The 26,523-nt window shown below is 39.7% G+C and overlaps 1 protein-coding gene across 2 annotated transcripts in view; it reads left to right on the forward strand.

Annotated features, from left to right (window-relative positions):
• The window catches only part of inpp5a (inositol polyphosphate-5-phosphatase A), a 350,565-nt gene that overhangs the window by 153,159 nt on the left and 170,883 nt on the right, over positions 1-26,523 (forward strand). For both annotated transcript variants that reach the window (XM_079560596.1, XM_079560595.1), the window contains exons 5-6: positions 11,024-11,087; positions 14,369-14,472. In XM_079560596.1, the coding sequence (XP_079416722.1) occupies positions 11,024-11,087; positions 14,369-14,472 (168 nt within the window). The remainder of the gene's footprint in view (positions 1-11,023; positions 11,088-14,368; positions 14,473-26,523) is intronic.

Raw genomic sequence — 26,523 nt, forward strand, 5'->3', positions numbered from 1 at the left:
ATTAAGATCTGGACTCTTGGTGTATTGAGGCATCATGATAAACAATATGACAGAAGACCTTAGAGATTATAATTGATGCCAGATTTTGTTTGGCTACTTTAGGTGTTTCTAGTAGGGCTGCTCGATTATTGAAAAAATAATAATCACGATTATTTTTGTCATAATTGAAATCACGCTTTTATTCAAACGATTATTTGTTGCCTTTAAAAAAAAAGTCTATCTTTATTTTATTTATTTATTAATCAAAACAGTACAATTTATGTTTTCTGGACAGTCATAAAAGTACAAATGATTTCAAGTACGCCTTGATTAAAGAGAGGTCCCTGTTTCACACCTGCCCCCTGCTGGCCAGCCCTCACACCTGCGCAAGTAAACTGAGCAGCGCGGCCTGATGACATCACACAGCGCTGTTTGTTTTTACGTCAGACAAAAGCATGAGCCATGGCACGTGAAAAGCGAAGGGAAAATAATTCCAGCGGCCTGAAATAACGCAACGTCTGCTTTGCAAAAAAAAAAAAAAAAAAACGGCCAAAGACATTTTTTTTTTTTTAAATTGAAGAATTTTTTTTTCTTTTTTTATTAAATAAAATTATTATCAGTTTTTTGCGATTATGCTAATTTTGTAATTGTTTACTGTTGTAAGCGAAATCGTAATCGTATTTTGATTAATTGCACAGCCCTGGTTTCTATAGTTTCTGTCCCAGCCTTGATTAGTTTTCGTTAGCATTAGCATGCTCCCGCTAACTCTAGCATGCCATTGCTAACCACTGAATATTGCGCAGTGACCAAAAATACATTTGTGGAGGTTAAAGCTCACTCAGCGATTGAATTCCCCATGATATTAGCTTTACAATGATATACAGCAAGCCCCTATTTGCTTAGATTCAGGTCGCAAAATTTCCGTTTTTAAGGAGTTGAGAACCAACACTAGTATCGGTTCAGTATCGGATATTTGTAGCCGATACCCGATAACATATTTTTTCCAGTATCGGCTCCGCATCCCTACTTATAATGCCTCAGAAACTCACTCTAAAGCTTAAAAATTACAGTTAAAGGGGCTAGATGCAAGTTGGCCATTTTATACTCACTACTGCCACCTCAGGTCATACGTGTAACTACACCTTCTATCTTAAGCTCGTGCATGACGGCACTTCGGACCCGAAGTAACAACTTTTTGAGTGCAGGATTTTAGAGGCAGTTGTGGTGAACAGGTCTGGGCTCATTCTACACATCAGGGACATGGCTGGAACATGTGGAAAATACGTCATTTTGACATTTTTAAACTGTTTATTTGTCATTTATTAAACGATAAGTCGATATCGTGATTATCGTGACAGCCCCAGGTATTGTCATCTTGAAACATGCCATTTGGAGATCAACCTACTTGTTCAGGATGTTGAGGTTGTCAGCTGATCCGATTCATTGGTTGTTGCTGAACCTGAACTTGACCAATCAACCCAAGATCGTAACAGTTAGTTAGATCCAGGTTGTGACTTTCTTTTGGTCTTTTTTTTTTTACCTCTTAAATGCAGCTGTAGCTTGTCCAAGGAGTCAAAGGATTATCTGCGGCGTGTTGACGGTGAACGATATCGATCTCCTTAAGGGCTTAACTGTCCGCTCATGCACAAATTGGTTCTCCAGTGTGTGCGAACAAACCGTTTATTCTCTTATCTCCAGAGCTGTTTCAATTCCAGCCCCGATAAGCGAAACCTTTTGCCAGAACAAGGCATAAACCCAGCACCTTTATCGCCCGGTTATTGTCTTTCTGTCCTGGATCGGGGGCGATTACTCATCTCCCTGCGCTCCCCCTCTTTCCCTCCCCCCCCTCTCTCTCTCCCTCCCTGTATCACCCCGCACTTAATAGACTGCATCATACTAATGGGAAATTAAGTAGCCGCCGTGGCAGTGGGGTTTATAAATATGTAGAATATTCTTTTAATTATTTCAAGTGAATCTGGCAGCTAATCAATAAGGAGGGGACGTGACAAACATACACTTGACACAGGCCATTGTAGAGCCGCGGGTGGGGAGCCTGTCAGCGCAGAGAGGGGTAATGGCCGTTTGGAGGCTGTTGTTGTAATGGGACAAATGGATTAATTGCTCAGTGCTAATATAATGGGTTCTTAAAGAGGGCAGAAGAGGCAGAGCCAAAAAGCTACAGCGATTACTGCCACTGGGAGGATTTGGAGTCATATAAATGTTTACAGGGATGCGGGTTAAGCAGGTTTTTTTTTGCGATTGCAAGGATAACCGCTTAGAGACGTGTTTATCGTTCGTTTTGGGGAGTGATTAAGTGGCGTTTGGCGCGGCAGGAAAATCCGACTTTCCTTCCCTCGCTGAATTAGCAGCTCTGATTGCCTTAGGTTTTTGTTGTTTCAGATATCGAAGGGATAAGCTAGATTTTGCCGGTCTTACATGGATATCAGCATGGACACAAAACCCACGGACTGTTTTTTTTTCCACCCGCAGAAAAGTTTCTATATCCAGAATTTTTTTCCGGCACCGGCTTCTGATCTAGTATCGTACCGTGCATCCCCATTTCTCAATAACATGCAGGACGTCGGTCATTAATATGCACGATGTCATCAAAAGCATCAATATCAGAGTAAAAGGTATTGGTATCGTATCGTTTTGCAAAATATCGCAATTTAATGCTAAATCGATATATTTATTGTCACAATCCTGCAAAATATTCGGCTTTGGTTCTTTACAGATCCTTCCATCCAAACCATCAATGCAGAGTCGCAGATACGCTGTTTTTTGCGAGCTTTCCGTTTATTCCTGATATGTTTTTGTTTTTATTCTGCTTTGATTGACAATAATTGAAATCCCCGATCACAGGAAGTGCTAACTCTAACCCGGAAATGCTTTTTTTTACACAAAAGTGGGCGGGGCTGAACAAGGTGGACAGAGTAAATTTCAAAACAATTAACCCCTTAATAACTCCCACCTGAACCGAGCACATTTTCTCCAGTTTGGCTTTACCCCAGTCCAAAAAAGCTGTGAAAATAGCAACAAAACGGACGAAAACAATGATGGAAATGTGACCAAAAAGTGAGAAAACATTGACAAAAAAGTGACGAAAAATTGATGAAAAAGTGGCAAAAATGTCACAAGAAATTGACAAAAAATTGACGAAAAATGACAAAAAATAAGACAAAAAAATGACAAAAAATGGATAAAAAATTGACAAAAAAAGACATAAATGTGACAAAAAATGACAAAAAAATTACAAAAAGTTGACAAAAAATGACAAAAAAGACAACAAAAAAATGACAAAAATGTGACAAAAATGGGATAAAAAAATGACAAAAATGTGTCAAAAAATGACAAAAAAATTAAAAAAGTTGACAAAAAATGACAAAAATGTGACAAAAAATTACAAAAAAATGAAAAAGAAATGACAAAAAAGTTACAAAAATGAGTTGACTACCCAACAAAAATATGATGGAAAAAAAATCTGATGACGTGAGGAAAAAGATCCTCTCGGTTCAGGCGGCAGTTAAGAGGTTAAGAAAGTAAACCAACTAAAAGTAAACAATGCTCTTCTGATTTAAGTTTTTTTACAATTATACCAGCTATGTCACTTAATTGTCACCTTGGACCTGTAAAAGAGAGAGACGGCCCCTTATGTTGCCATGGAAACGAACAGGCTACAAGTGGCCACAGCTAAAAAACGCTTGTTTGGCCCACGTGTGTCTCTGCGCCCGCGGGCCTCTGCATTATTCATGAAGCGCGGGGCACATCTTGAGATTCAACATTTGCTGATTTGTCAAAAGCGCAAACACCGAGGTCCTGCCCATCTCCTTGACATATCAGGCCGGCGGACGGATAAAAACACTGTCGCACATTTAATTGATGAGAAGCCGCCGACCCCGAAAAAACCCGCCGCTCTCTCTCCAACGAATCCTCTGCCTTCCCCTTTTTTCCGCTCTCCCGCTCTTCCCTTTTCCCTTTCGCGGGACGGGGACATAGAAGGTCACAACTTCCCCCCCCCCCCACCACATCCTCGGAGACGAGCTTCCAGGAAAACCCCCTCCAAGTCTTATTTTTTTTACTTGTTTTTATGTTCGCTTTCACCTCAATGCGCCAGCGGACTCGGAGACAAAGACAGATTGAGACCTGACGCCAAGGAGGAGCGAGCTAAAGCGGCGCGATTTGTCAAAAGGCGCCGCCGCCACCGCCGCTAACGGTTTGTTTTAGGGACTCTCAGCAAGTCAAAGCGCTACTCCACATGATGATTTTCCCCTTCTATTTCTACTACTCTAACCCCTTAACTCCCACCTGAACCGAGCACATTTTCTCCAGTTTGGCTTTACCCCAGTCCAAAAGCTTCTGAAAAAAAAGCTGTGAAAATAGCAACAAAACGGAGACGAAAACGATGATGGAAATGTGACGAAAAAGTGAGAAAACATTGACAAAAAAGTGATGAAAAATTGGCAAAAATGTCACAAAAATGTGACAAAAATTTGAAAAAAATGACAAAAATGTGACAAAATGTGACAAAAAAATACAAAAATGTGACAAAAATGTGATAAAAATTTGACAAAAAATGACAAAAATGTGGAAAAAAAGACAAAAATGTGACAAAAAAACAACAAAAATTTGATAAAAATTTGACAAAAAAAATGACAAAAAATGTGATGAAAAAAATGGACGAAAATGTTACAAGAAATTGACAAAAAATTATGAAAAAATAACAAAAAAATAACAAAAAAATGACAAAAATGTGACAAAATGTGACAAAAAATGACAAAAATGTGAAAAAAATGACAAAAATTGACAAAATGTGACAAAAATGTGATAAAAATTTGACAAAAAAAATGACAAAAATGTGACAAAAAATAACAAAAAAAATGACAAAAATGTGATAAAAATTGGACAAAAAAATGACAAAAATGTAAAAAAAAGACAAAAATGTGACAAAAAAAGACAAAATTGTGATAAAAATTTGACAAAAAATAAAAAAAATGACAAAAATGTGACAAAATGTGACAAAAAATGACAAAAATGTGAAAAAAATGACAAAAAATTGACAAAATGTGACAAAAATGTGATAAAAATTGGACAAAAAAATGACAAAAATGTAAAACAAATGACAAAAAATGTGATGAAAAAAATTGACGAAAAAATGACAAAAATGTGACTATAAATGACAAAAAGTGACAAAAATGAGTTGAATACCCAACAAAAAAATTATGGAAAAGAAATCTGATGACGTGAGGAAAAAGATCCTCTCGGTTCACGCGGGAGTTAAGAGGTTAAGAGGTTTTTACTTGTTTTTATGTTCGCTTTCACCTCAATGCGCCAGCGGACTCGGAGACAAAGACAGATTGAGACCTGACGCCAAGGAGGAGCGAGCTAAAGCGGCGCGATTTGTCAAAAGGCGCCGCCGCCATCGCTAACGGTTTGTTTTAGGGAATCTCAGCAAGTCAAAGTGGCTCCGCTCGAGTATGACATAGAGGTGAATAAGATGAAATTGCCATGCACTATCTTATTTTTCCAAATTGAAGGGAATATTTACGCGATTAATTACCTGGCGCGACAGAAAATGAACGGGCTTTCGGTTTTGACGGATGGTTGTAGCTGATGCTTTGGTCGTTTGTTAAGAGTGAGAAGCCCACGTTAGCTCAAAAGTGAGGTTTCAATGCTTTTTTTTTTTTTTTTCTGTACCCACCGAAACCCGAGTGCAGCTATTTTTATACAACTATACATCACGGTTTGACAATTCATAATTTGCTCCGTGGCGCTTGTCAAAACCGGGGACTATATGCATTTAGCCGGTTGGGGGGGGGATAAAAACTCGGTCCAAAAGGTCAATAAGGGACTCTAAATAAATAGTCGCTGTATCAAAAGCCGCTATGTCACTCAATGTCAAAGCACAGGCTGTAAATTTCATCAGCTGATTGTGCCAGCGAGCTACTTTATTCGGTGGCACGGTCCAAGTAATGAATTAGTTCTAAACAGGGCCCCAAAAATTGCCGCAATAAATCAGGCCTCGTGTAAATATGCCCTTTGTGTTTCTGCAGTAAAATGGGCGATAATGCTGGAAATTGAGGCGTTAAATAAGAGCTACACACTATTTAGTATTTGGAAAGCACTTGTAAGTACTTGTAACCCCTTACCTCCCACCTGAACCGAGCACATTTTCTCCAGTTTGGCTTTACCCCAGTCCAGGAGCTTCTGGAAAAAAGGTGTGAAAATAGCAACAAAACTGAGACGGAAACAATGATGGAAATGTGACAAAAAAGTGAGAAAACGTTGACAAAAAAGTGACGAAAAATTGAAGAAAGAATGAAAAAAATGTGACAAAAAAATGAAATAAATGTGACCCAAAAATGACAAAAATTTGATTAAAAATAAAACACAAAAAATACAAAAAATGGCCAAAAAAAATGACAAAAATGTGACAAAAAATGACAAAAAATGACAAAAAAGTTACAAAAATGAGTTGAATACCCAACAAAAAAATGATGGAAAATAAATCTGATGACGTGAGGAAAAAGATCCTCTCGGTTCAGGCGAGAGTTAAGAGGTTAACAGACATCTCCAAAGCAATGCCTTGTTATGTATAAGCACATAACGGTGAATAAAGTGGGGGATTCATGCACTTTTTTCTGAAAGCCCAGTTTATTGAGGCTTAAAGGGACTATACAGTGTTTAAAAATGTTAAAACTAAGTATTTTCCTCCCCCTACATGTTCCAGCAATGTCCTAATGTGTAGAATGAGCTCAGACCTGTTCACCACAACTGCCTCTAAAATCCGGTCACTCAAAAAGGTGTCAAAAAGGAGCTTAATATAGAAGCTGCAGTTACACGTATGACCTGAGGTGGCAGTAGCGAGTTTAAAATGGCCAATTTGCATCTAGTCTCTTTAAGGGCATCTCGACTTTAGTAAGTAATTGTGTGTGTGTGGCTTCATGATTATGCAACGCTTCCCCGTGAGGAGGGCTGCTGTTGCTAACGCTCTGAACAGCCGAATGCTAACGCTGGAATACTACTGCCGAGGTTCGTTTTCCTGAGTGAAACCAGGGGTCATTTATTCAACTTGAATTTCCTCACTATTTCTACAGTAAAATTGGTTGATATTAAAGGGACTAGATGCAAGTTCGTCATTTTATACTCACTACTGCCACCTCAGGTCATACCAGTAACTGCACCTTCTATATTAAGCTTGTAGTGAATAAGCATGGGCTCATTCTACACATTAGGACATGGCTGGAACATGTAGGGGGATGAAAATGCTTAGTTTTAACATTTTTAAACTCCGTATAGTCCCTTTAAGTACGCAGAATATTCATTTGAAAAAAGCAGATAAACAAAAAATATTGTGGCCATTTTGAAGCATTTTCTTCCTATTTTTTCTTTGCTAAACTTTGATTTTTAACTGAATATATTTCATCTTTATTGACTTTCAGAGCAAAGGTTTGCTGTCATTTTTATGCTTTAGAGTTGACAATATCGAGTATCTTTATAGTCAATAATATCGTTTATCGCGATATTTTTCTGCCTCAATACATCAAACTTTAAATGATCTAATCTAATTGCACAAGCACTACTCCACATGATGATTTTCCTCTTCTATTTCTACCACTTTAACCCCTTAACTCCCACCTGAACCGAGCACATTTTCTCCAGTTTGGCTTTACCCCCCAATCCAAAAGCTTCTGGAAAAAAAGCTGTGAAAATAGCAACAAAACTGAGATGAAAACGATGATGGAAATGTGACAAAAAAGTGAGAAAACATTGACAAAAAAGTGACGAAAAATTGATGAAAAAAATTACCAAAATGTGACAAAAAAAAATACAAAAATGTTACAAAAATGTGATAAAAAATTGACAAAAATGTGACGAAAAATGACAAAAATGTGATACAAATTTGACCAAAAAATTACCAAAATGTGACAAAAAAATGACCCAAAAAATGACCTAAATGTGATAAAAAAGATGCCGAAAAAATGACAAAAAAAAAGCTACAAAAATGAGTTGAATACCCAACAAAAAAATGATGGAAAAAAAATCTGATGACGTGAGGAAAAAGATCCTCTCGGTTCAGGCGGGAGTTAAGAAGTTAAAGCAACACTACATAACATTTCACCCACTAAAATGAATGAAATCCAAGCATTTATTTAATTACTATTTCTCGTCGTTTTTGGTGGTAAATCCCTCCCTGTCGTTGCTGGGAGCGGGACATGACCAGCTCATCTCAATGAAGATGTCGCTGCAGGGGGCAAACAGGAAGCATAAATATACACATTAAATGCTTTATTTTGTTAACCCACTAAAATAATGGCATTATCAGAATCTAGTATTAGGAGTAGATTTTCCGTCACTCTTTAGAGACGTTTTAACCTTAATGTGGCCTTAAAACAAAATGCCCTTTTAACCTTTTTGGACGCAGTGTACGTTACTAACCGCCCCGTGTAAAAAAGGGGTGATAGACTGATCCGGTGTCTGTCTGGTGTCCCGCAGACAGACAGAGCGGATTGAGCCTGAGCCGCCTGAGTGTTGTGCCCTAAATGTAAAGCGCCCACAGAAAGGCAGTGACTGTGAACCGCGTCAAATCCCCATCGCTCCCCGCAGCTTCCCACACACTTTGATTGGCCTCCGCTCCGACTGGGAAAGTTTCCTGATTGTTCACTGGGAAAATTAAGATTTTAAGCCTATTGAAGTCGATCTGCGCTCATTGAAAAGTCCATCTGAATGTGTCCCTTTTGAAAACGTGGACTTGTTGTGGCCACGTTTAGCGGACTGCCCTGAAGTGAGCGGCTCGTTGGGAGGGTACTGTACCGATGCGCTGCACCTGCGCGTTGTGTAGTGTTTGTGAAACCAAGTGAGACCTGGCACTCCTGCCCAGTTTATCAGCCAAAGCTCCACTCATTCCCACTCTTTTCCGTATGCTTGAAAGGGTGCGTTACAAAGCAAAGCCTCTGCAAGCGTCTGTGACACTGACATTTAGGGAAATATTGTACAAGCGGCTGTAGGTGTGAGGAAGAAAAAAAGGTTTAGGGTTACGCAGTTTCAGATTCAACTGACCTTTTGCACATTTTTAAGCGACCACACATTTTTTTTTTCGACTTTGGAAATGGAAAGGCAAAAAGAGTAACAGATGTCGAGTCAGATGGAAAAAAACATTGGGATTTTGTGATGCATTGTTGCTTCTTTTGATGTGGGTATTTTGTCCACCATTGTACTAACGATCATTTGGTGATACTTTGTGTGGCACTAGTTTTAGATTTCTTTTCCTTCGCTTTTTACAAAGATATTTCGATTGAGCTGAGCATTACAATAATAACATTTTTCTGCCTATTACGAAGAAATACAATTACACTTGGTTTGATATTAGAAGGAGAGCTTTATGGGTCAGATATAGGGTTACTATGAGGATTAATCAGGAATTTTGGTATCACTTTATTTTACACTACCTTGATACATTGTACCTAACTAAATTTAGTGCAATGTAATGTGCTCTGTAACAATCGGTAATAACTTGTACCTATATAGTATGTACACAATGGAATAACTTGTATTAAGTACATAATGTGACAGGACACGAGACCCTTAGGGCTTAAGAGTTAGAATTATGTCTTATTACATTATGTTCCTACAAACTACAAATACATATTATTCCATGTTGTATCTAACCCATAGGTGCAAGTTATTACACATTGTTACAAAGCACGGTAACACTTTATTTTACACTAACCCTTGATTCATTGTACCTTAAGTTATTATAATGTAATGTGCTCTGTAACAATGTGTAATAACTTGTACCCATGGGTTAACCTCTTACCACCCGCCTGAACCAAATGCATTCTGTCCTCTTTGGCCATTATATAGGTCTGTGTAACACCTCATTTGAAAGCTAAGACCCACAAAACTGATCTTTTTCCTCGCGTTGTTGCTGTGTTGTGTCACCTTTTGTATGTTTTTTATTTTTATTTTTATTTTATTTTTTCGTTTTTGTCACATTTTTGTTGAATTTTTGTCATTTTTTGTTGAATTTTTGTCACATTTTTGTTGAATTTTTGTCACTCTTTGGTTGAATTTTTGTCAAATTTTTGTTGCGTTTACATCCTTGTTTTCCTCTCATTTTTTTGTGGCTATTTTGGTGCTTTTTTCCTAAGAAGCTTTTTGATCAGGGTAAAGCCAAACTGGAGAAAATGGGATCCGTTCAGGTGGGAGTTAAGAGGTTAAATACACAATAGAATAATATGTATTTGTAGTTTGAAGGTACATGCAATAAGAAACAACTCTAACCCTAACCTTAAGCCCTAGCCCTAAGGGTCTCGGGTCCTATCACATTATGTACCTACAAAGTACTAATACAAGTTATTCCATTGTGTATGTACTACATACAAGTTATTACAGATTGTTACAGAGCACATTAGATTGTACTAAATTTAGTTTGGTACAATGTATCAAGGGTAGTGTAAAATAAAGTGTTTATGTCCTGCACTGTTATAGTTTCCATAATTTGATAATTATATGTTTTCAAGTCAAAGTTTATAGTTCAAGAGAGCAAATTACCTCTGTCTCCTCTAAAAAGGCTTATAATTTGCACTTTTATTGATGTTCTATCCATGTTATGTTGTATCTCATGTTATATCATTTCTTTTTTTGCTTTTTAAATCACTGACTATTTACTATTTTAACAAACATACATTAAAAGCACAAGGAACAAAAAGGTACAATTAGAAAAATGTCCTAGCGTTTTATTTATGTCCAATGATTTCTTATGGTTGAGTTCTACCTGTTGAACTGTTCATAAATGTCTGATTAAGAGTTATTTTTGATTCCACATTTTGATAGAGTGGTGAAAGTATCTCGCCGTAGTCCTTACATCACCGAGCGGTAATTCTCGGTGAAGATGAGTCCGTTTGTTTGCAGATGGTCCCAGATTTCTTGAGTTCTGAAGAAGTTTGTTGTCAAAGTCTGAGTAAAGCATAATATATAACCTTTAACTGATGCATTTTCTTAAAGCAGCCGTTTGTAACCAGTTTCTTTTCCCGTTTCCCCGCAGGCGCTCGGCAGTTTCTACTTTATCCACGATTCCTTGAAAAGCATCCAGCAGTTTGACTTCAAAGGTGAGCCCTCTTTATATTTCCTTATTATCAAAACGCATAAATACATGGCGAGCGCCGTGTCAAGCCGCGTGGCCCTCATTCCACCCCTGCATATCCCGCGGCCCCATTCTCGCGCCCATATTTGCCGGCTATTCCCGATTCCATCAGAGGCGCGCGCTCAGATTGGCCCGGCGGATAATGTAAAGGCGCGGCGGAATGGTAATGCTTATTAATATTAGGATTTAATTCATAAGATTCGGGGCCGCGGCGTAATGGCGTGCGGAGGGTTATTGGACAGTTAAGGCCGTCCCATCAGGAGGAGGTGTCAGCGGGGCGCGGGGTCCCATGGCCGGGCTAATTAAAGGGAGGATATAGATGTGCGGGAGCCGGACTCGCATTAGAGGCGGTATTAGCAGCAGGCGCCCCAGTGAAGGACAGGGCGCCCCGGAGGGGAGGGGGGGCGGGCCGACGGGACGAAGGGGAAACGCGTCTTTGCATTTGAGCTCATTTTAGGTCAAATCTATTCACATTTAACCGTTAACCCCCGCCTGAACAGAGCATGTTTTGTCCAGTTTGGCTTTACCACAGTCCAAAAGCTTCTGGAAAAAAGCTGTGAAAATAGCAATAAAACTGAGACGAAAACAATGATGGAAATGTGACAAAAAAGTGAGAAAACATTGACAAAAAAGTGACGAAATATTGATGAAAAAATGACACAAATTTCACAAAAAAATGACAAAAAAATGATAAAAATTGGATTAAAAAATGGACGAAAAAATGACAAAAATGTGACAAAATGTGACAAAAATTTGATAAAAAATTTACCAAAAAAAAAAAAAAAAATTGAGAAAACATGACAAAAAAGTTCCAAAAATGAGTTGAATAACCAACAAAAAAATGATGGAAAAAAAATCTGATGATGTGAGGGAAAAAGATCCTCTCCGGCAGGTTCAGGTGGGAGTTAAGAGGTTAACCGTTAACCCTGAACAGAGCATGTTTTGTCCAGTTCAGTCCAAATCTAAAAGCGTGAACATAGCAAAAAAAAACATGATGAAAAAGCTACAATAACATGATAAAAAAGTGACAATAACGTGACGAAAACATGACATTAAAGGCAGGGGCGGACTGGGACTGAAAAACAGCCCTGGACTCTGACCAGCCCGGCCCAAATTAGCGTAAATGCGACACTTCCACAAAGACATGTGTTAACCTCTTGCCACCCGTATTAACCGAGAGCATTTTCTCCAGTTCGGCTTTACCCAAATCTAAAGGCTTCTTGAGTGGAGAGCAACACTGTAACGCCTCATTTGAAAGCTAAAATCTAGAAAAGTGATGGTAACTTTTTATCGCCACATTTTTGTCATGTTTTCGTCACTTTTTTGTCACTTTTTCCTCGCGTTGTTGTTGTTTGGTGTTGTGTTTTTGTCTCTTTTTTTTCATGTTTTTGTTGTTTTTTCATCGCTTTTTTCATTGCTTTGTCGTCACGTTTTGGTCACATTTTGTTGCTTTTACGGCACATTTTTTGTTCTGTTTTCATCCTCGTTTTTGGATGCTTTTTCTTTTAAGCTTCTAGATTTGGGTAAAGCTCGATTACGGCAGGGTGTGGAGGAGGAGGTTAAGGAGAAAAGTGAGAGGCCAGGCCGGTGGCCCTAGAGCCAGTGGCCCTTCTGTGCTCTTCCAGAATGGCCAGTCCCCGATTAAAGGGGCTAGATGCAAGTTAGCCATTTTATACTCACTACTGCCACCTCAGGTCTTACATGTAACTGCAGCTTCTATATTAAGCTCGTGCATGACGGCACTTTGGACCCGAATTAACACCGTTCTGAGTGACAGTTGAGGCAGTTGTGGTGAACAGGTCTGGGCTCAATCTACACATTAGGACATTGTTGGAACATACTTAATTTTAACATTTTTAAACTCCGTATAGTCCCTTTAAACGACTAAAAAGCCATGAGGAAAGCAACGAAAATAAGACAAAAACACTACAAAAAAACTGTAGTATTTTAAGATAAGAAACTCCTTTATTGATCTCACAATCCTTTATTGATCTCTTGTTACATTCGGCATTCAATAAGATCAATCAGGGTGTGCAAAATAGACAGGAAATGTGCAAACAGTTAACCTCTTAACATCCGGCCTATCCGAGTGCATTTTCCCCAGTTCGGCTTTTCCCAAAAGTCTCTTAAAGGGACTATACGGAGTTTAAAAATGTTAAAATTATGCATTTTTCTCCCCCTACATGTTCCAACAATGTCCTAATGTGTAGAATGAGCCCAGACCTGTTCACCACAACTGCCTCTAAAATCCTGCACTGTCACTCAGAAAGGTGTTAATTCGGGTCCGAAGTGCCGTCATGCACGAGCTTAATATAGAAGCTGCAGTTACACGTATGACCTGAGGTGGCAGTAGTGAGTAAAAAATGGAGAGGACTGGAGAGCCAAATTGTATTATGCCTCATTTGAAAGCTAAGGCCTTCAAAACTGTTTCTAACTTTTTTGTCACGATAACGCAACCTTTTTGTCGCTGTATTGTTTTTGTGTTTTTTTGTCATGTTTTTCTTGCTTTTTTATTGTCTTGGCACATTTTTGTTGCTGTTTTATTGTTTCTTTTTCTCTTGCTAAGCTTGATCCTTTCATTATGAAGTGAAAACATTCTCCATAGCTTCACCACAGGCTCACAGGCCGCCAGTATTGTTTCTTTTCTCTTTATTGAAACAGATGTGCAGCAAAGGGGAGCAAGAGGAGGATGTGGGATGGACTTATGACTGTGTGAAACTACTGGATAATTTGCTTCAGCTGTTTTAGAGCAATTTCCTAACCAACGAAGTGTAAAGATGTGTTTGAGATTATTACTAAATACCAGCAAAGAACACCATTCTATATTTCTTTGAAAATACTGTTGCTGATCGACTTTACTTCATAAGTTCAAAATGGATTGCTCCAAACTTGTTCAACTGCAGGCTTCGTTGAAATTTTCCTTTTAAGATTTTGTCATTTAAATGCATTTTTGTCTGCCCATTGTGACAAAAATATGTATAGTATGTTTTGTCACAGTCCGGCTTTAACGTCTTCATCCCTAAAATGTCACGTGTATCAATTTGCAGAAAGTTCATTAGTTTCCCATGAACCACACGAGCTCTGACTCCCTGTTCCCGCATCTGACCAGCAGGTGGAGCACTTGTCTGAGGAAGCTGAGCCTATTGACTTAAACACAGGCCTTTCCTAAATATCAACCTTCAGAGTCAATAACAATAAACCATCTCTGTCTCCCCCTTTTCCCATGATCCTCTGTGTCGCGTGCAGCCAAGAAGTTCCGGAAGGTGGTGGGACGGGAGACGTGCACGGAGACACTAGAGCACACCCCCACGCTGGAGAAGGAGAAGTTCCCCCAGGACTACTTCCCCGAGGTGAGGACCCAGGCACTTTGTACAGAATACTACAAATACTCCAAATATATAACGCTTCTGTTATGTCTGACATCACAACAGCACAGAGTCACATCACAGTCAGTGGAGCCATGTTTTCAGATTGCCTGTTAAAGTAAATGGGATTAATGAGGCAGTGATAATAATGCCTTGTTTTGATCAATCTTGATTTTCCATTTTTATGTCTATGGTAATACAATTCTGCTAAATAACATTTTTTCATTATGATTTATTATGTGTAAAGTCTCCTATCCCTATTCATTAACCTTCCTTAAAAAGGGCCATAAAAACATTTACTCTTTTCTTTTTCTTTCTTTTCTTTTCCTTTTCTTTTTTCCTTTATTTAACCTCTTACCACCCACCTAAACCAAATGCATTCTGTCCTCTTTTGGCTGTGTAACACCTCATTTGAAAGCTAAGACCCACAAAACTGATCTTTTTCCTCGCGTTGTTGCTGTGTTGTGTCACCTTTTGTATGTTTTTTTTTCTTCTTTTTTTTTTCATTTTTGTCACATTTTTGTTGAATTTTTGTCACTTTTTGGTTGAGTTTTTTGTTGATTTTTTGTTGAATTTTTGTCACATTTTTGTCACATTTTTGTTGAAATTTTGTCATATTTTTGTTGAATTTTTGTTGAATTTTTGTTGAATTTTTGTCACATTTTTGTTGAATTTTTGTTGAATTTTTGTGTATTTTGGTGTTTTTTCCCAAGAAGCTTTTTGATTAGGGTAACGCCAAACTGGAGAAAATGGGATCCGTTCAGGTGGGAGTTAAGAGGTTAACCAGTAAAGTCCCATTGAGATTCAGAAACTCCTTTTCCGGGGAGTCCTGGCCCCAGAAGGGATCCTATTGTACATATTTTTTTGTGATAGAGTAAACCAAAGCCCAGAGGAAACCGACACAGACGCAGAACATGCTCCTCACACAAACACCCGCCTGGCCAAGGATCGAACCCGGGACCTTCAAGCTGTTTGGCACGAGAGCCTAACTGCTGATTAATTTTATGCCAAAAGGAAGGCCTTACTTAGGGGTGTCCAAACTACGGCCCGTGGGCCAACTGCGGCCAACAGCAGACTAACGATATAAATGTCTGTGTCGATAGAGTAATTTTTGGAATATAACTGACCTTGCATCACATGAATGATCGCAATTTGAGGGACTATTTTCTAGCAGATCACTCCGCCGCTGCGTAGCTTATACAACCGCGAAGCTGATGCTGCTCAAATATAAGTTATTTTAAATGCAAAATGGTTGAAATTACTCTATCGACACATACATTTAGATGTTTAGTCTGGCGTTACAAGTGATTTGCCTCAGGTGCTCTGTGGAGCGGGTCAGACTGTTTTTAATGCAGGCTAGCTGATACCATAGAAATGCGCTAGCCTAGCATTAGCCTAGCGCCGCAAAAAACTCGTCAAAAATAAGAAATAAGAAAAATATCTCCAGAAATCAGCAACACTCTGGATAACTAGGAAATGAGGCCCTATGTCAAAAAGGAAGTATTCATCATAGTGGATTTAAAGGGATATTTCAGTCCCTTTAATTCCACTATGATGAATACTTCCTGGACCTACACACAATTAATTTAAATATGCTCAGATTTTTGGCGTTTGTGGTAATAAACATATAGTATTTGGGCACTAAAACATTATTATTAGCATTAAATATGTATTGCTGCTACTTGTATAAACCCTGAAGTAAGAATTCCTCATGGTGGTCAATCATTTTTTATTAGAAATATCATATAAAATAATCAGTTTGGGGTTTCTTGTGTTTCTTGTGTTAGTTCAGCAGTTCATTTTCCAGTCTTCACTCAGATCAACGTATATGAAATTGCAAATAGTCCCTGTGTCCTGAATTCTGCAGCGCACAAGCCGACTCTAACCGCCTTGAGAGCCCAAACTGCAGTATAACTAACTTGCGTCCAATTGAAAAACCCCGAGCCGTGTGTGCGCCTGCTGCAGCCTCGCCCCAGCCTCGCTCCAGCCTCGCTGCTCCGCGCGGGGCCTCACAGCTGACTGCTCCGGGGCCCATGTCTGAATCCGCCGCTGATAAAGTAATAAAGAGGGGAGTGCGGCTGTGTCATCTCTGCTCTCTCCTCTCATCTGTCACCCACGCTCCAGCGGCCCTCGCTCAGACGTATGCAAAACACACACACACACACACCAACTCCGCCTCGGGCCCCAAGCGCGTCCCGTGTACAGTTTACTCCTCCTTCGCACAGACACGCAGGAGGAAACAGATACGCTGATTGTCTCATTACGATTCTAGTGAATAAGTGGTGATTGTGTAAAGTTGTTTATGAACATTGACTCTTAACACTGGTGGATCTGTTTGGGCTCGTAACTTATTCTCACAAGCAGCTTTAGCCAATGCAGAGATCCGAGATAGGATTTGTTTGAGAAAATTATTTGTATATAACTAAGTAATGTCAAGGCTTGTCATTTTATTTCATTTTTTTTTTATTTCAACCATGGTATGCTGTTCCCTTGTCAGAAACATGCTTGGAGTTTTTGTTCTTTTCATGAATATTCATGATTCACCCATCTCCTCCTAAAAAGTTCAGAATTCCAGCCATTCACAGCTGAAGTCATAAGGAGGGCAGTCCTGCGTTTGTAATGTGAAGATATTAGATTGTGAGCTGAGCGTCTGACTAGAGGTCGACCGATATTACAGCCCGATATTTGGCCAATCTACAGTAATGCTGAAAGGCAAGGCAAGGCAAGTTTATTTGTAGAGCACAATTCATACACAAGGCAATTCAAAGTGCTTCACAGTTGCATAAATATAAGAAAACAAATACAATCAATAAAAACATCAACATAGAATTAATCGATTACAATAAGAGGCAAGAGTGTAGATAAAATACTTTCAGTTATATGCATTTGACTTTTGTTTTGACTCGCTCTGTCTTGAGCACTATTTCACTCTGATAAAAGGCAGATATCTCTAGAGCCGAAAACCGATAGAGACTTGTAGCATGAGAAAGTGTTCAGTATTATTATTTGGTCGGGGCCAGTGCATGTTAAAGAGGGGGTATTATGCTTTTTTTCAATCACATAGCACCAGTCTATAGCACACTACAATGATGACGAAACCTTCTGTTGGTCTGTAAATGCAGTAAATTAGAATAACTGCCTTGTATAAAATTGCTCTCTCAAAATGTCTGTAGTGAATGTCTTGAAATAGGCCTCTGTCTCTTTAAGAATCTCTGACCCTTTCCGACACGCCCCCTCCACACGCTGTCTGTGGCATCAGTGGGGAGGGGGTTCTGCTGAGGAGCAGTGGTTGGTTACTCGGCTGGTGATGAAAGCTCAGAGGCGTCTCCAGGAGGTGGGGGCGTTCCTAGGAGGACTCAGGCAAACCTATCCCTAAAATGGCCGCCATCAGAGTTTTTACAGATTACTCAAAAATACGTGAATGTGCCAAGGCAACACTTCAGGCATGTTTTTAATGAGGGAATGACATAATAACATGATGTAAAGCTTGAAAAAGTCAATTTTGCATAATACCCCCCCTTTAATGAACATAATGGGATAGTAGCACTTTGTGTCACAACTTTGTATGAAAAACGATTTATATATAAAGTTTTGATTTGATTTTGATTTAGCCATGAGCTAATTTCCATCTGTTGCCCCTCATGCGCACTCTCAAACACAATCTCATTCATCCTGGCCTATTGTACATGTTTTTAGTGGTATATATATATTGGAATTGTCCCTCATCCTTCTTCATGTTGGCAAATCTTAAAGCCACACCTTGCAACATTTACCCTGATAAATAACAACAAAATACAGATACAGAATAAACAACTTCCGCTTGTCTCCATGGAGATGTCAACTAAAGGCAGCCAAATATGAGATTTAAGTAGGCCAGGTCCTCATCCAAATCCATTCTTCGTTTACCCACTGCAATAATAGCTTTCTCTGTGCCTAGCTGGACATTGGGAGCATGTCTTGTTTTCCAAAGTGTTACGCAGTGTGTCTTTAAGAAATGTAACTTGTACTTTTTAGTCGAGTTCCAAAAGGAGGGGGGCAGATGATCAAAGTTGTACAGAGGCTTCCTCCCTGCTCCAGTCGCGGGACATGAATCTGAACTGATGATTCGGAGCGCTGCCCTCCTCATAATGTTGGCCCATTTGAAAAGAGCACATTTGTGTTGTCTATCCCGGTCCGCGCACTAGTATTTTTTTTACCCCCCCCCCCTCTCCTCCGGCTCCCCGTAGTGAGAAATTGGTTGTTATCATAGATCACGGATACGACTCAAACCTCTTATGAAAGATGAATTAATTTCACTAATGCTCTAATGCAAAGCTCTCGCGCGGGGAGGCAGACCGCTGATAACCCCGGTCTCGTCTCCGCTCCCTTCGCCGCTGATTTATGCCCTCTTTTAGCAGATGAAACAGCCTAGATTCTCCATCCATCTACCCCGCTTTGAGGAATCCTATTACAGCGACGGGGGCCCCGCGTTGGACCGGACGATCCAGCGCAAGAATCTTCTGGGTCGCTCCGTGCGAGACCACCGTTTGTGACAAGTGCGGATTTATTAAAAAGCTTTACAAGGGAGACAATTCGCGGCGAGGTGGGTTTTGAAAGTCGTCAGGCGTGACAGCGGGAGAGGCGGAGAGTGACGGCGGACAGCGGACGGATGAGTTGTTCCCAGTGACTTTACCTTTACGGTTTGTCATTAATAAAGTGTGAGCGCTGGTGAGATCATTGTACGAGGGTTTTGGGACGTCTCTGTGAATAAAGATGCACTTACGATGCATCCGCACTTCATTTAAATGGGCCGCCGTTCAGTCACACTGTGTTTTCCCGATTTGTAATATGCAGTGACTTTGAACGGGCAACTTTTGTGGTAAAGGCATGATGGGAGTGATCGATGTTGCATTTGTGCTGAAAACAATAGAAGCTCGAGATGAGGCTGGGACTAAACAAACACTACAAAACACATACATTTCTGTCTATTCAATTATTCTAGTGAAAGTGTTTGTATCCGATGAAGTGTTGAATGAGATATTGGCCACGATCACTTTTCTACAAACTCAAAGACACTTAACTGGAGGTAATTCACCTTCTTTCTTGCCACAGCTGCCTTGAGACATTTATTTACTGTATATTTAACTTTCGGAAGAGCCATTAAAGGGGGTATTATGCTTTTTTCAAACACATAGCACCAGTCTATATCACACTACAATGATGACCAAACCTTCTGTTGGTCTGTAAATGCAGTAAATTAGAATAACTGCCTTGTATAAAATTGCTCTCTCAAAATGGCTGTAGCGAATGTCTTGAAATAGGCCTCTGTCTCTTTAAGAACCTCTGACCCTTTCCGACACGCCCCCTCCACACGCTGTCTGTGGCATCAGTGGGGAGGGGGTTCTGCTGAGGAGCAGTGGTTGGTTACTCGGCTGGTGACGAAAGCTCGGAGGCGTCTCCAGGAGGTGGGGGCGTTCCTAGGAGGACTCAGGCAAACCTATCCCTAAAATGGCTGCCATCAGAGTTTTTACAGATTACTCAAAAATACGTGAATGTGCCAAGGCAACACTTCAGGCATGTTTTTAATGAGGGAATGACATAAAAAGAAGAAGATCTTTATTTATATAGCGCCTTTCACAGACATATAGTCACAAAGCGCTTTACATGAGACAATTGAGACATCAATTTTGCATAATACCCCACCCATTAAATAACAAAAGCTACTGTAAACTCTGAGACGTGCTTCTAATTAACTCAAGTGAACAATCGTTATGTGTGGAGGGTCTGTGACAGCTAGAAATGCATTTAGGCGACAACTGAGAGACTTTGCTCAACTACTTCTGACTTTCAGGGGTAAATTCAGGTAGTGCAGCTTTAAAGTATAATGTAGCTCAATGTCTCTTCCTGCACTCTACCTTCTTTCATGCTAACAATGTTTTTTTTCCATTAACCCCTTAACTCCCACCTGAACCGAGCACATTTTCTCCAGTTTGGCTTTACCCCAGTCCAAAAGCTTCTGGAAAAAAGCTGTGAAAATACTGTAGCAACAAAACTGGGACGAAAACAATGATGGAAATGTGACAAAAAAGCTAGAAAACATTGACAAAAAGTGACGAAAAAATTGATGAAAAAGTGGCAAAAATGTCACAAGAAATGGACAAAAAATGGACCAAAAAAAATTACAAAAATGTGATTTAAAAAATGGACAAAAAATTACAAAAAAAATTACAAAAATTTGATTAAAATGTGACAAAAAAATTACAAAAATTTGACAAAAAAATTACAAAAATGTGACAAAAAATGGCAAAAAAAGTTACAAAAATGAGTTGAATACCCAACAAAAAAAATATGGAAAAAAAAAATCTGATGACGTGAGGAAAAAGATCCTCTCGGTTCAGGCGGGAGTTAAGAGGTTAAAGGAATAGGCCACCGTTTTAACATACTGAGATATGTTCTTACCTTAGCTTAGACGAGTTCATTTGTACCTGTCTGATCTTCACGTGTGCCCTCAGTCACGTAAACTCCTCCTCTCCTATATAGCTATTATACCAGGAGTACTTCGGTGTCCGCACAATAAAGCGAAGATATTACTGCGCGGATGTCGAAGTACTCCTGGTATTATTACGCCTTACAATATAGTTCCCCTTTTTATCCGCTTAGAAAATCGTTTAATTTTGTGTGACTATACTTGCATCGTGTAAAGGCTCACATAACCATATTTAAATAGGGAAAACGTGGAAGAGCTCGGTAGCTTCTCTCTTCACCTCGTTTGGAGCTATAGTGGAGAGGAGGAGTCTGTACTGTGTTTTCGTGACTGAGGGCACGCATGAAGACCAGACAGGTACAAATGAACTCATCTAAGTTAAGGTAAGAGCATATCTCAGTATGTATAAATGGTGGCCTATTCCTATAAAGCCTAGAGCTGGGTAATGGGGAAAGGCGGGACGTTTCCCGGTGGGCCGTGGTACTTTTTGGCTGCCAGGGGAAAAAAATATTAATAATTGACTCTCACAGTTGTACTATTACAGGCCCAAAGGCTTTAACTGGGCTGCATGCCTCACTTTGGGGTAAAACAAAAAAATAAAACAAACCTGAAAACAAACAAACTACCCAACCCCTCCTCCATTTGCTCCCCTTTGCTGCCCAACTGGAAAGAAGGGGAAAAAAAGAGATGAGGAAAGCATTTCTTGGATACGTAGGACCTCAGGAGGAAGTTTTAGAGAACATCTAAGAATAGATTAGCCACCGGTTACGATCCAAAGATTACTCAAAGAAGCAGTTCGAAACCCAACCCTCTTTTCAGGTTCTCTTTTCATCTCATATTCTCAAACACTCAAATTGAAGCTTCCTTTTCAGCGTGAATCACGGCGCACAACAAACACTCCCCTTAAATCACTGCCGCAAACTATTAGATTATTAAGCGACTACACTCCGCCGTAAATAACAGCAGTCTCTTATTTGTCCGTTTCTCTCCTTTCTCGCCCCAGTTTGTGTTTGATTTAAGCGACAGCCTTCTACATATGCACCGGGGTCCGTCCTCTCCGTAATCCCTTTATGAGTTACGGCTCCGAGCGCCGGAAGGGGACATTAATTGAAATGCTGAATAAGAGGGGAAGCGGACAAAATAGTAGGTGCATTTATTTTGAAAGGTCGGCGTGATGGATTTGTCGAGGCCCGTCAATCTCCCCCTCCGTGGCACCCTCCATATATTTATTTGCTTGGCGCGGTAATACATGCCTCCAAAACCCATTGCATCATAAGGATTTGTCATTGGCTTATATAAATAAAGTACACAGCCCCCCAGACCTTAATGTGCCCTTGCTATTGATTGTTTTACATTGGGAGAAAGAATATGGCCGCGGGGCTGTAGATCAAACTGCGTATCCCGAGTTTGCGCGTTGTTTTGGCAGCTTGACCGCGTCCATAACGGCTTTGACTTGTCGTACCCTTTTAGTGCCCTCTGTAGTCCACTCTCGGTACGGGGCGTGATTACTTTCAAGTTCGTCCCTCCATCAAAGTTAAGTTCCCCCTTGATTTAGCGCCGCCGCCAGCCGGAGATTCATCGTCGTTGATGTTGAGCGTGTTAAGAAGATGAAGTCATTTGGAAACCCGGATGGCTCCGAACACGGACTCGCGTTTGTCACGGGGCGGGGAGGCACCTGCAGACGCGCGGGCCGTGTAGAGCTGACAGCCCTGATGCATGGACGCGGCGCGGGGATCTTAAATGACTTTATTATGTCTGCATCACAATCAAATGAGAGCCGCAAATGTGGAGCAGGCCCCGACGCTGAAAGAGCTCAAATGTGTGACAATTAAAGGTGCGCTGTGGGCGATGTTGCTGTCGTTAATGTAGGATGCACCGATACCACTTTTTTCTAAAACCGATACAAGTACTTTGATTAAAGCACTTTGATCTAAGTACTCGCCGATACCGAATACCGATACGAGTACAAGGCATTTTCTTCAACATTCTTACTTTTTTTCACAGCAGATTGGTTTGTAATTAGGTCATTTACTCAAACATATTTCCTTAAGTAAAGTAGGCGACACATTTAAGAGCAGCTATATTAGAATTGTGCTGATGCCATTTATTTATTTATTTTATTTTCATTCAATATAATTTTCGATTCTTTATTGCACTGTCCATCGTAGACAGAAAAGCCCATGTCCAAAAGCTCCCCAATGCCTGTGCTTTGTTCATTTATGTATTTGTGTTTAACAACAGTATTGAGATGTTACTTGGTCTCTTTTCATCTTTACACTGCGTTCCAAATTATTATGCAAATGACATTTTTCTAAGATTTTCTAAATTGTCAACTCAAATGAGAGTCAGCATAATTTTCAAGTCTTTAACTGGTAAAGGATCATTTAAATGTGGTGGAAAAAAATTCCTAGTGATAACAGTATTTTTTTCAAAAATAAATGTAGTAAAAACCTCAAAATCCACTGTTCAAAATTATTATGCAACTCATCGTTTCAATACATTTTAAAGCTTGTAATTAACTGAAAATGGTCATTTGTTGAATTTGTAGTATTAAAAGGTCATATTTACTGAAATCAAAAGCTATTTCAATCAAAAAAATATTAACAGGTCAAGTTATACTTTACCATAGGAGCCCTTGTGTGATAGCAGCTTCAAAATTCTTAAATCCATTAAACTTGTGAGTTTTTGGACAGTTTCTGCTTGGATTTCTTTACAGGATGTTAGAATAGCCTCCCAGAGCTGCAGTTTGGATGAAAACTGCCTCCCACCCTCATAGAAGTTTTTTTTTTGTTGAGGCTCCAGAGGTTCTCAAAAGGGTTGAGGTCAGGGGAGGATGGGGTCCACATCATGAGTTTCTCTCCTTTTATGCTCATAGCAGCCAGTGATGCAGGGGTTTTCTTTACAGCAGGACATGGTGTGTTGTCATGCATGAAGAGGATTTTGTTAGAGAAAGCACGGCTCTTCATTTTGTAGCATAGAAGACAGTGGTCAGTCAGAAACTCCACATATTTTTCAAAGGTCATTTTCACACCTTCAGCAGAGAGACCCTTTTTCTTTCCCATATTGCTTGAAAATGATGATCTGCTTAAAAAAGTGTAACACCCTTTTTCAGTAGTTTTTCCCTTAACTGGGCTTAACCTGAAAACTAATCATCCCAGGTCTCTGAGATTAATGTCAGAGATTCATAGACCCCCAAGACACGATACCATCCATGAGTTTAATTAATATTGTTTTTTGTTTTTTGTTTACCTTTTTGACACAAAAATCCAATTTGCATAATAATTTGGAACGCAGCGTAAGTAAAGGACATCAGTCAGTCGTCAGGGCCGTGGACTTCAATGTTTGCGTTTGTTCATCTCAAAAACAGTCTTTTGAAGAGGGTGAGTTGGTGCTAGTCCTCCAGCTTACACGCATGTTGCAATGCGCAGTACGCTGAAGGGCAAAAGGCTTCCACAGTCAACACAACTCACTCAAAACCTTGTCAATATCTCTAACATCATTTTAAGACATCCACCGGCAACACAGTCATTTGACAGACACCTAAGAGTTGACTTTTAGATCGCCTTTGTGCCAAGGATCAAGGAGGTATAGTACTAAACTGAATGCTGCCGAAGAGCCCATTTATTCCATGCCATATACTTCAGCCACAACGTGAAACAAACTAGTCCAAACTTATTCTTCAAGGGATAGTTTTTTGACATAGGGCCTCATTTCCTAGTTATCCAGAGTGCTGTTGATTGATTTTTTAATGTTTTTATTCATGCAGTCCTTATATTTGAAGAGTTTAGTGGCGCTAGGCTAATGCTAGGCTAGTGCATGTCAATGGTAACTAGTAGCCTGCATTAAAAGCAGCACAGTGCACCCGAGGCAAATCACTTATAACACTAGTCTGACGATATAAACGCCTGTGTTGGCTAAATAATTTTTGAAATATAATCATTTTGCATTTAAAATAACTTATATTTGAGCAGCATCAGCTTCCTGGTTGTAAGCTACACAGCGGCGGAGTGATCTGCTAGGTTACCGGATCTACAGTAGTTTGTTTACCTGCGGCCGGCATTACTACACGTGGAATTCACAAAGGAGCTTTCTACAAATCAGATACGGCAACGTTTTGAAGGACGACCCCATGATTTTGAAGAGGTTTTTAATGCAGGCTACTAGTTACCATAGACATGTGCTAGCCTAGCACTAGCCTAGTACCTCTAAACTCTTCAAATATGAATTAAAAAAAAGAAATCTCCAGAAATCAATAGCACTCTGGATAACTAGGAAATGAGGCCCTATGTCAAAAATCCTGAAATATCCCTTTAATATTTTTGGCTATTTAACCCCTTAACTCCCACCTGAACCGAGCACATTTTCTCCAGCTTTACCCCAATCCAAAAGATTCTGGAAAAAAGGTGTGAAAATAGCAACAAAACTGAGACGAAAACAAGTATGAAAATGTGAAAAAAGTGAGATAAAATTGACGAAAAAGTGACAAAAAATGTACAAAAAAATGACAAAAATGGACAAAAATTTGACAAAAAAGTTAGAAAAAATTGACGGAAAATTGAGAAAAAATGGACGAAAAAGTGATAAGAATTTGACAAAAAAATGCGAATAATTTGACGAAAAAGTGACAAAAAAATGGACAAAAAAAATCGAAAAAGTGATGAAAAAAATCTGATGATGTGAGGAAAAAGATCAATTTAGTTTTGTAGGTCTTATCTTTCAAATGAGGTGTTACACTGGCCTACAGGATTTGGGTAAAGCTGAACTGAAGAAAATGCTCTACATTTTAACCAAAACCAGTTTAAAAAATAACAACACACTAAGGATATTTATTTATAATCATAATTAGCACTTATTAAAATCACTAAGTTACATCAAAGACGATAAAGGCGTCAAAATCATCCCCACAATTTGGACAAAGCGACTTGTTGTACATTGATTGATAACAATAAAACGCTGCGACACATCTCTCCATAAAACTTAAGTGAATCTGAAAATCCTCTCCGCTTCATCTTTGCCGCAGTGTCTATCTCCAGCCGAGGTCTGTCCCGTCTGTTAATCCCCTCTCCAGTCGTCTGTCCCGATGGATGATGTGCCCGATCAGTCAGCGTTTGTGTGCATTATGCATTACTCACAGTGCGTTTCTGTCACTGGACTCTCTGTCTGTCCCTCTCGACCCCGCCCCTGCCCCCAAGTGATATTATTTATGGGGGTCGCACCGTCAGATGACAAATAAGAGGTCAGAGAATGGGATGGACTGCCAAATGGACACACGAGACCTGACATTAAAAACACAACTGACATGAGCTTTGTGTGGAGCTCGAGCGTGTGTAAATGCACACGGGGTGAAGGCGGGATCCGGGCACGTTTGCATTGGTTTTACTTTATAATGTCGCAGTCTGTAATGGACATCATTTGAAGGGAACAAATCTGCCCTGGTCGGAGTCCTGTTTGTGCCGATTGGTAGCCTCAAGATGTGCCAGTCAAAAAAGCCCTTTGAGTGAAACATTTCTTTTGCTTTCTTTTGAAACAAGTGCAGGCCCCGTCCACGCTTACATACCGTAAATGCTCTAATA

This window comes from Gobius niger (genome assembly GCF_951799975.1).
Source record: "Gobius niger genome assembly, chromosome: 7".
Classification (NCBI taxonomy): domain Eukaryota; kingdom Metazoa; phylum Chordata; class Actinopteri; order Gobiiformes; family Gobiidae; genus Gobius; species Gobius niger.